The 10,697-nt window shown below is 46.6% G+C and overlaps 4 protein-coding genes across 4 annotated transcripts; 3 read left to right on the top strand and 1 right to left on the bottom strand.

The window, feature by feature from the left end:
* Positions 1-3,286: 3,286 nt before the first annotated feature.
* H257_06824 (hypothetical protein) lies at positions 3,287-4,656 on the top strand (the record flags this gene model as incomplete). Its single annotated transcript, XM_009832194.1, has 4 exons — positions 3,287-3,398; positions 3,648-3,784; positions 3,845-4,093; positions 4,618-4,656. 4 exons carry the CDS (start codon positions 3,287-3,289, stop codon positions 4,654-4,656), a joined length of 537 nt encoding a protein of 178 aa, XP_009830496.1.
* A 1,166-nt stretch (positions 4,657-5,822) lies between these two features.
* On the top strand, positions 5,823-6,258 carry H257_06823 (hypothetical protein; the record flags this gene model as incomplete). The annotated part of the gene is made up of 2 exons (XM_009832193.1): positions 5,823-6,007; positions 6,114-6,258. 2 exons carry the CDS (start codon positions 5,823-5,825, stop codon positions 6,256-6,258), a joined length of 330 nt encoding a protein of 109 aa, XP_009830495.1.
* An 82-nt stretch (positions 6,259-6,340) lies between these two features.
* H257_06822 (hypothetical protein) lies at positions 6,341-7,038 on the top strand (the record flags this gene model as incomplete). Its single annotated transcript, XM_009832192.1, has 2 exons — positions 6,341-6,844; positions 6,871-7,038. The coding sequence occupies 2 exons, from the start codon at positions 6,341-6,343 to the stop codon at positions 7,036-7,038; spliced, it is 672 nt and encodes a 223-aa protein (XP_009830494.1).
* A 618-nt stretch (positions 7,039-7,656) lies between these two features.
* On the bottom strand, positions 7,657-7,934 carry H257_06821 (hypothetical protein; the record flags this gene model as incomplete). The annotated part of the gene is made up of 2 exons (XM_009832191.1): positions 7,657-7,721; positions 7,754-7,934. 2 exons carry the CDS (start codon positions 7,932-7,934, stop codon positions 7,657-7,659), a joined length of 246 nt encoding a protein of 81 aa, XP_009830493.1.
* Positions 7,935-10,697: the final 2,763 nt, after the last annotated feature.

The raw sequence follows: 10,697 nt of genomic DNA, 5'->3' as shown, positions 1-10,697 counted from the left end.
GCCGATCATCCAACCCTTTTTGCTGTACATGTAGTTGAAGCCCAAGTCGGAGGCCGCGACCCCGTTGAAACACCGTGGACGTGCCGCAGTTCCGATAAAGAGCGGGTCAACAACGTCGGTGCCGTCAGCATTGGTGGTAAGTGCAACAGTGATGCGCTTTTTTGACTTCTTTGTCCCGGGTTGTCGGTGTCGCGTGATCGATCGGTGTGGTGACAAGCAGAAGAAAAATGCCGTCTCATCCATGTTGTAGGTATTGGCGGCGCTGTAGCCGCTGGTCGCTGCTTTTATCTGCTGGCGGCCCTCGGCGACAAGAGCTGGGGACAGAGATGCAGCCTCGCCATGCTGCAGTTTACTGGTGAGTCCGTGCTTAACTTGGAACTTGTATAACCATCCCTTGGAGAAGGCGGGGCGTTGCGAGACGGGGACGTATATTTGGTCGCAGGTTGCCGACACCTTCTTGCGGATGAGTTCGCCGGTGATGCAAACGCCCAACTCTTCGCACTTGAGGACCCACGCAAGGACGCTCTCTTCGACAGCAGGCAGTGCGACAGGGCGGTCAATGCTTCGCACTTTGTTGTCGCGCGGATGCTTAGCGTAACGTTTCGTTTAAGTACATTTCCAATGGTAGCTTTTGTTGGTGTTGAAGCAAGGGTGAATTTTTCAGCAGCCCATGCGGCCAACTGGGAGTACGTTGAGGTTGGATGTTCCATGTGATGAGCATACAGCTCGTGCTTGTCGAACAAAGTCATGCGCAGCTTCATGATTTCAATGTGGCAACATGCAAAGATCATTGAACCATTTGAAATTTCAAGTTCACCTCGACAGTCGATATTATCAATTCTCAAAAATTATTCACTTTGGCCCGTTTAAAAGCCGGGGGGAAATCAGTACATCAAATTCATGTCTGGTACGATTGAACTAACACCTCATCGACGTGTTATTTACATGGATGAATCCTACATTCCCCATAAGCAGGACCTTCTGAAAGCCTGTCAGCGTATTGGCGTCGAAGCTGAATGCAGAACGGTCATATGGGAAAAGCTGCAAGCGTACATCAAGGAGAATGTCGTACCCGAAGTCGTTGCGCTTGCTTACTCCCGTAGATATGACCCTGGTATCATCCCAAAAAGCTCCTACAATACTATCCTACGGAGTACTAGTATAGGACTAGCGATTTGGCTGACGTAACATGAAAGAGATCGTCAAGATCTGTCACATACAATGGATTTAGACAGTTCACGATGACGTAAATAATTTCGCAAGTTGTAAAATTTACTCCGGAGTACTTCGAAGTACATTGAAGTCCAGTGATGTACCGAATTTTATACTTGAAGTAAGTATGGAATTGTTTAAAAAACAGACGAGCAGACCGGAATTTATAAAATGATAAAAGGAATATTATATTTGAACAGAAATAAGATATTGCGGAACTATAATGTACTTTCTCTCTTATTCGGAGACTGTTTTTTTACATGTATTTGCCGTACAAAAGTGGGAGATGCAGGAACAGGCCGTAAATTTGACATTGCGATCCACTACCGTGAACATGTAAACGGACATTGCCATGATGATCACAGAATTGCTGACTCCTTTCATCGCTTTCCCAAATCGCTCGTTTGACAAACTGATGATTCTGCGCTACTGAAGGGTTAAACCGGGTATTTGCCTCACCACCTGTCGGATAGGATGTGAAATTTAATTCCTGATCATACATTTACCTATATATTTATAGAAATTTACTATACCCGTTCTATATCAAAAGAAAACATTTCATCCCCGCATGTGCACATGTGCAAGAAAAATTCGACACTTGACGCATCCGCGCATGAGCAAAATGCTGAACTTTGGTGGGTGAATACATAGGCTAGGAATGACGACGAGGGATGCGACGCATACCAACTTGTAGACTATTACATGGCACATGTGCACATCACAACCTGCACCGTGGCAGCTAACTATAGATAGCGGCATCTCATGCGCATGTGCACACATGTGCCCAAACAACTATAAATTCGTCCTCCACCGTCGTCGTTTTCGTCCTCTGTACTTCACGTAAGTAAGGATGCTTGCATGCACTACCTTCTATACATGTTGAGTACATGATCTCACAGTTTCAGCTCACCTCTGTGCGTCGCTCCCGAGAATTCGACCACCTGCGTTTGGACTTTCCGCACATGATCACATGTGCGAGCGCAGTATGTATGTACTGTATACATGTCAATTTTTAAAAGATCATGCATTTTCACATGTAACATTTAAAACCATACAAAACAATTCAATACAAAGTTCTATATAAAAAGTTGATCTAATACAACAAACATTGAGACTCAGGTACAGAATACCGAAATACAAGGTGTCGGAGATCTGGCAAACCGGTATACACCACCGCTGTACTTGCATCCCGACATCCTCGTGTTTTCACGTATAAAGGCAACATTTTGAAGTTACGTTAGCATGTTGCATGGAGGACAGACTTAGTCGACATGCCAGATACAGTAATCGCGAGTTTTCGTCCATTTCCTGCATCTCCGTGGTGTTATGGCATATGGCATGTGTCTTTCCAATCATGTGTTTATGAAACGATGCCTCCTGAGCGAATTATGGTCAGTGAGAGCAAAAACCACCGTGTCACCTAATTCACTACTTCGAAGTAATTTGCTTTTGATACAGAGAACTGTTTGAATTCAACTTCATGATGTATAAATTAACTGTAAGCAACTTAAGTTAAAAATATGACATTAAAAATCATACTGCACAATGTACCAAAGCTGTTAAGGCACTCAGTGAATCATCTACATGCTCTGGCATCCCGCAGGAAGGAAATTTTTTATATAACACCAAAGAGACCATACATTTGTGTAACTGTACAGTAAAACCCGAACATCCTACTCATGATCCGTGGTGAACGATTATGTAGCTAGCGGCCACGGCTGGGCGAGATCGTGGTTGAAGATTGGTGTGGATTGAGCGAGATTAGCGTGCAAGGCGTCCGTTTACGTAGCTGAGATGTGTATTACTACTCTGTTCCTGAATCATTGTCCAATTGTTCTATCATTGGTGGGATTTATCTAAATTAGTGAGATTTAGAAAAATCGGCCACTATTCATCTTCACGCGCTCAGAATTTACCACCCTCAAGATTACCGACCTGACCATACCCCAGATCAATGCTACGGCGCGTTGTATTCAACTCCCCACCAGCAGTGCTCAAGGGAACCTGACGACTTAACAACGACTGGCAATATACGCCATGCTTCTAGAGAGAACTCTCAGCGGCAAGCTTCCGTATGGGGTCTGAAGCGTGCAGCTCTACTGTTCAAGTGCCATTCACGGCTGTCACTCGCGTCTGGAAGCAAGAGCGCTCCCGCAACGCAGCAACAGCGGACTTGCCGACGTTGCGTAAAAATTCAAGAATATGAACTCCACAATACTACGTAGTATAATATTTCGATTCAAAACATTGACTTATAGGAGTATCAAATGTTGAAGTGAGACTATTTTACATTAGGGAATTCCGGTCGAAAGCGTGTCCGTTCCGATGTTGACATCGAAGCAGCACGGGCGGTGCCAATGTTGAACCGACAGACCATTGGCTGCCCAAAAATAACGTTCCAAAGATAGCCTTATTTAGGCACATCAAGGAAGTAGGCAAACAGAAAGGCACGTCGAGCTACATCAAGCCGCTCCTCGCTGACGACAACAAGCAAGCGCGACTTGGGTTTGCGATGAGCTTTCTTCGACCTTCGTCAAGAGGAGGCCACGCTTTCACCAATATGCACGACGTTGTGCATTTTGATGAGAAGTGGTCCTCTTGACAAAGGTCAAAAGGAAGTTCTACGTGTAAGGACGAAGCCATGACGCAACGGGCAGCGAAGTCCAAGATCTATATTACAATGGTGATCTTTTTGGCTTCGGTTGGCCGACCGCACTACGATCATACGAAGAAAATGCTTTTAGACGGCAAAATTGGTATTTGGCCGTTCGTCGAGGACCTTCCAGCCCACCGATCTAGCAAGAGCCGCCCCAAGGGAACGCTACTTCAAGTCTCCCAGAACGTCAACGGTGATGTTTACGAAGCGATGGTAACCGGCAAGGTTGTGCCTGCAATTTTAGACCGTTTGCCATCCCGTGGCAAGGAGCGTGGAGTGATTATCCAACACGACAACGCAAGCCCACATCACCGAGTTAATACGGCGCTGCTACGAAGGATGGGTGTGTCGAATGTCAGCATGATGAATCAGCCGTCAAACATCCCTTGATGTCAATGTTTTAGACTTAAGGCGTTTTTAACTCTATTTAAAGTCTGCAGTATCAAAAGTGTACTCGGTCAATCGAGGAACTAATTGGTGCTGTGGAAAGTGCTTTTGTTGAATTGCCACTGTAGATACAGTATATAAAACCTTCATCACGCTGCAAAAGGTGATGCACATGTCCATAGAAGCCCATGGTAGTAACGATTTCACAACAAAATTTCCCGTCTCGTTATGGCCAATACAAATATCAAGATGATATAAATGAGGAGGCATACTTTAATCAAGATATACATTTGGGGAGTCATTCAGGAACATGGTAGTAGTGTTAAGAGAATGCTCGCCCCAGATAGTGCCACGTCATCTAGGATACATCTGCGTATGACCACGGCTACGACACGATCTGAGCGAGACCGTGGTCGAAGAATTGTGTCAATTGAGTGAGTTTAGCATGGAAGGCGTGGTACGTAGCTGAATGTGTTTTGTGGAGTAAGAGAATGCTGGCCCCAGATAGTGCCACATCATCTAGGCTACATATGCGTATGACCCCGGCTACGACACGACCTGGACGAGACCGTGGTCGAAGAATGCTATGAATTTCGGGTTTAGTTAAGTACGCCACGGCAAATACACCGCGTACATTCCGCTTGGTGTATATCACAGGTGTCGTTAAGGGGATGAAAGGTATTGTATGTAGTGTTCACTTGACAAATGTACTATATGCATTTTACCCCGTAGAGTTTTGCATTTTCCACGGGGCAGCTCAACCAACGTGATGAGGCTGCTGCCATGTACACCGCATTGTTTCAAGAGTGGGAGGTCATGTGTATTCCCACAACTTTAGGAAGTTTGAATATGAGTACGTTCAACTGATTATACGTTCACTCACGTCACGTGGTAGTCGGAGTCCCGGTCCTGTGTCGATTAACGACTGCAAAAACAAGTACGCAGTGTCCACGTCATGTCCATACGCAAAACCAGTAGTGGATGCGCAATGTATTGGGAGAGCCCGTCGAGCATTGCTTCAGGCACTGCGAACGTACACCAGTCGAAGTGGTCGCACTGCAGCGGTAAAACATAACCACATATCCATACATAAATACATACTACTTTGAATGAGTAACGCAAATCATAGCTTGTAATTTTGGATACAAGAGAGCCGATAGATTCACGTGTCCATGTTTCAAAGTCGTTCGAAAACTGCGTTGATCACACTGCAGCGGGACGCACGATCATGCATACATTCGTTTGATCATGATAGCATTTTAAAGGTAACACCTTGAATGACGGTTTATATTAAATAGAAATTGTGAATAGAGGGCACGTGAGTTGGTGTTTGAATCTCTCAATGGCACGCCACCGCAATGGACCAAGCTGTCACTCCAGCCGTCATGGCTGCCTCATTCAATCTTGGCACATCCGAATACCCTACCTCGAAATGCAAATTCTCGTTGGCTGGAAATTTTTCCCGCCAATCACAACGACAGCTCAACCAGTTATCCTCAAGAGTGCCTTCTAACCATTCCTTTACTAGACCACTCATAATTCATCACTCTTTCATCTCCTGTGTACCATGCGTCTCAACGTGTCGTCGATGCGCCTCCAGGACCAGACTGCCTCGGGCAACCTCTACCTCCAGCTAAGGCTGGAGGTAGAATATGGCGATGCAGTCCTGGACGAGGACGAGTTTCACGAAACCAACAACCTCATCATGGACAAGAAAATACCCTTCTTGACGCTGGATCTGAAGGATTCCATGTGTTAACAAACGTTACACCGGAGGAATTTGAGGTCATCTGGGGGATGCTGAATCTTCTTTGACATCGCGTTGGATTGGCGGTCGTGGTCGGAAGTCCGCAACAAGTGCCAAAGACGCGTTTTTTGTTACTTTAACGGCGAAGAAACTCCACCAGGCCTGGGAAAAACACGCAGTGGACTTCGGCCTGAAGTCACCAACGCTCACGAAACTCATCGTGAAGATGGTCGCCGTGTACTTCAAGCTCCTGTAACGACGGTTTCGTGTCTCTGCTCCGCATGACAACACTGCGCTTAAAGAACAAGGCCTTCACCTGTACTACCCGTACGCACTCTATGCGACGGACGTCAAGTTCCAGCCGGCCCATCTTCCCACCGGCCCATCTTCCCACCGGCCGCTTCGGCGAACAAAAGCACTACTTCAGTGGAAAGCATAAGCTCTACGGCTTTAAGATAGAAGCGTCCGTCTCACCTGAGTGCTTGCTTGTCGACATGAGTCCTCACGAGGCATGGTCAGTGTCCGACCTCAACATGTTCCCAAGCCGCCTGGACCAACATACTCAAGTGCTCGCGAAGAACGACTACGACGACACCATCAACGACAACGGAGATTTGTACCGAGAGTATCCTACCTCGTGGGCGGTCCTTGGGTACACGGGCTACATCGGCCTTGCGGCGTTAGCTCGTGCCATTCACCCGGAGAAGAAGCCTATAGGTGGCGCGTTAGACCGATCGACATGGACAGGAGCAAGGAAGTTTCTTCTGACCGTGTCGTTGTCGAAAACTTCTTCGACCGGGTGTGCTCGCTTTGGAAGATGTCCTACGCGACATTCGTCTGGGGTGAGAAACTCTATCATGACATTCAGCGATTTACGTTTGCCCTTACCAACTTCCACGCGACATTGATGCCGTTGCGCTTCGAGGACAACGACCATTATTGTGCCGTCATGGCACGCTACAAAAGCATGGCAGCTGAGAACACCTCAAAGACAACCGCGAACCAACACAGATGCCTACAGCGCCGTGCAGAGTAGTTTGCGACGGAATCTGCCCCCGCCAGCCGTACTTCGCGGGGCACATTCTTGTCTTCCATGGTGAGTGGGCGCCGCTGACAAATACAGTACATTTGTTTTTAACAAATCCGTTGGAAATTGTATGCAATAAAATCTGAATTATTTTATTATGGAAACTGTGTCCTTGATTCCGATCTACTCAGCTATCGCTAACCATAAGAGTCATTTTGGGAATGACTTGGACATTTACTGAATTGCAGACACATGGGGAAAACACTCTATTTCTTCAGAAAACCAGAGCAAGTCATGAATAGCTGTTCATATTGGATATACACGAGGCTTTCACTGAAACATTCATGCAACGGTGTCAGCAATATGCAAATATGCTACAGGTCTGGCATAATTCCACCCCACAAAGTTATAACAAATTACACATGTTATATTTTAGTGCCTCGTAGTAGCTCATCATTTTACGAACAACCGTCCGTCACCGCCGCGTACCTGCTATCTGGGACGACGGTGGCAGGCAGTGGATTGTTGGAGTGCGTCGAGGATAGAGTACATTGTAGTATTGATGCGGTGGACAGTGGGGTGTGTAATGATGGTGGACGACCGCTGTGATGTCCACCGATGCACACACTATGCGGAGAAAATAAAGCGTTTGCGCTCGTCAAGTCGTGAAAACGTCTGGAGTACCTGCTGCGCTATACAGTATATGTATTGTGATGAACTCTACCGTCGCTGTACCCCACAGTCCGCTGCCATCGAGCGCAGTGGTGGCCGTCCTCCATGGTCACTGCACTTCCTTTTTCATCATAGGTCCACGGCGCATCATTTCTCCGTCCACCATCTTCGTTGCGTTTCACCGCCTTCCACCCGCTGTGTGCAATATGGCGGGTGGTGGAGTGCAGCGACATGGTGGATGCAGGAGTGTTGCAGAGTACTCCTTTATCATCGCTGTACTACACCCTCCTCTGTAGACTCTTCAGTGTATTGATCCAATGTTGTACCCTACTGTCTGCTGACACCGAGTGGCTGCCCTTCCATTCCTTTGACGGCGGATCGAGCCCCTACGCTATCATGGCCGCGTTAAGTGCACCTCCCATGTTATCGTGTCTTGACAACTATTGTACTTCTAACCACTCGTATGCATTTATTGAAGTATTAATGACCGATGAACTATTACCTGTAGTATACTTTGGGGAGGTTTTGGTTGCACCACATGATGCTATTTCTGGCGCATGGGCTTCGACATTAAAAATGAACCCCTATCCGGATGCGAAAAGATCCGGAAATGATGTTTGCGGAGGTTTTGGTAGTCCTCCAATGCATAAAAAATATTTCTCACATAATAACGCCCACCACATTGCTTAGCAGCCAGTCATAAGCTCAGCTGTTAGGTCGTAAGGCCGCTGTTTGATGTTATTAATCATCATTTGCGCCGTTAAACACTCGACGATGTCCACGTTTTTCTCCGGCAAGTTCTCGCCCGAGCAGTGCAGTATGTACTTCTTTTCTGCCATCACTGACGCGAACGACGAAACGACTGGCCCATGGCGTTGTAACTTCTGCCAGCGCACGAAACGACTGGCCCATGGCGTTGTAACCTCTGCCAGCACATGTACGTCCAACAAGAAGGCAGGGGCCACACGAATTTAGTTTCACACCTCAAAGCAGGTCAAACCAACTACGCCACACTCATCCGCGAAGCAGTCTACTAACACCAAGCTTTGGGTCAGTGACCGGGTAAATGCGCGATTCGGCTGGATTTCGTGGATCGTTGAAGAAGGGCTACCGCTTACGTTCTCTGAGAACCCCGAAACCCCGAAACCCGGACAAGGCCTGTGGTACAACTATTCGCATTTAATGTGTAAATTCGGTTAAGTGCGTGTCCGAAGCATACACCACTCTGTTCCATAATGATTGCAGCACTTGACTTCTGATTGAACTAAATTTTGCATTTCTTTTCGTAATCACACGCGGATTGGCTCATTTGATATATACACATTCCCCTCCCCAGCTTTGATTTGACATCTCATGTTCCGGAAAAGTCAAAGTAGTTAGTGCGTCATGACCCCAAAACTTTGTAACCAGAAAATCTTACGGTGCACAGTCGATAGTGATTGTATTTTTGTAAGCTTAAGACTGTATGCTCTTGTGATGTCTTTACTTCTCCCTATCCAGTCGCAGCTCGTCTAGGTATCCAGATGTGCTCGTGAGGTCGCTCCAAGTTTGTGATCGAGTGGGGCTCTGTATTTTGAGCATTTGCGTATATTAAGTGCCTATAATTAGCTTCCCATGTTACTCGAGATCAACATGACCTCTAGTAAGGTCGCCACAGTGTTGGCATAGCCTGAATGGGTTAACTCGTCCTGCAAAGGTGTCGTCGACAAAGGCATCCAAGTTGCTGGTTTTTCATCCTTAATATTTAGGATTTATTTTATTGTACTATTTCTATTATAAGTATACAAACTACAAGTATGTATTTAAATTACCGTTGCTTACAAAAGCTAAGATAAAAAGTAAAAAAATAGGATATGCTGCAAAAGATATGGAACAGAGTAGTATCCAGCAAATATTTGTCCGAGTCGTTATGGTATGGGTGAATATGATTACTTTGCGGACATACTTGTGCATTGTGTCCAGAATTATAACCAATCCGACCCGGGGACATGATTACCAGCCAATTATACTTGCATTATGTTGTTTTTCGAGAACATTTCAGCCAATCGATGTATACGTAATTGCTAGGACAAGTTCGGACAGATTTTGCCCGAATGGATCACAAAATATGAAGATGTGCAATACAAACACTAGCATTAACATATATTTTCCTGCATATAATATTGTGATCGGACAATTGGTAGCAATCACTTTGGCATATCATTCTGCATGGGGATCCAAGATCTTGTGCCTGCCAACACGACCAAGGCGAAGGCTACAGCGATCAAGTCGTTTACGCACTTTGTCACAGAAGAGAATGTAACAATGGAATACACTAATGCACAATTTGCTCTTGACCCTACTGGCGTTGCCATTGAACGTGTGCTTGACAAGTTTGGGTCGTACTTGGCATTCCTCGACACCAAGGGTGGGAAAAAGATCGCTCGGAACACAGTCATGTCGTACTCCCGCCACGTCAAGTTGCGGCTGATTGAACTCTACCAACTTAGCGCCGCCGTCTCCGCCAAACTGTTGAAAATGGGCTCAACCCTCGACCGGTACTGCATGAAACGCAACTCGGGCGGGTTTATCAAGAAGGCCCTAGCGTGCACTAAGGACCACCTCCGTACTCTCATGGTCTACCAGTACTCAACCGCGAAGAATGCTACCGACTACCAGGATGCCGCTCTGTTGTACCTGTTATGGTACATATTTGGCTGTGCGTCGGACCTGTCGTCATTCCAGAAGGTAATCCTCACGGTCAGCGTTGCCGGCGTACTAATCGTGCGATTGATGCGAATGAAGACATCAGGTGAACAACCTTTGTCGTTGTATTACGATGAGAAATTCCTTGGCTGTCCCCTTACCGCAATGGCTGCTGCTGTGGTGATGCAATCAACGCCACATGCCGCCATCCTTGGTAACTTACCATCCGTTGAGGCGCCAGTACAAGCAGAAGCGATGTCGTCGATCCCCTTACTTGACTTGCTCAACCAACCACTCGGAGCGGTCGTCGG

Source organism: Aphanomyces astaci (assembly GCF_000520075.1).
Source record: "Aphanomyces astaci strain APO3 unplaced genomic scaffold supercont1.14, whole genome shotgun sequence".
Classification (NCBI taxonomy): Eukaryota; Oomycota; class Saprolegniomycetes; order Saprolegniales; family Verrucalvaceae; genus Aphanomyces; species Aphanomyces astaci.
Note: the sequence above shows the minus strand (reverse complement) of the source record. Positions and strands in the feature narration are given on the sequence as shown.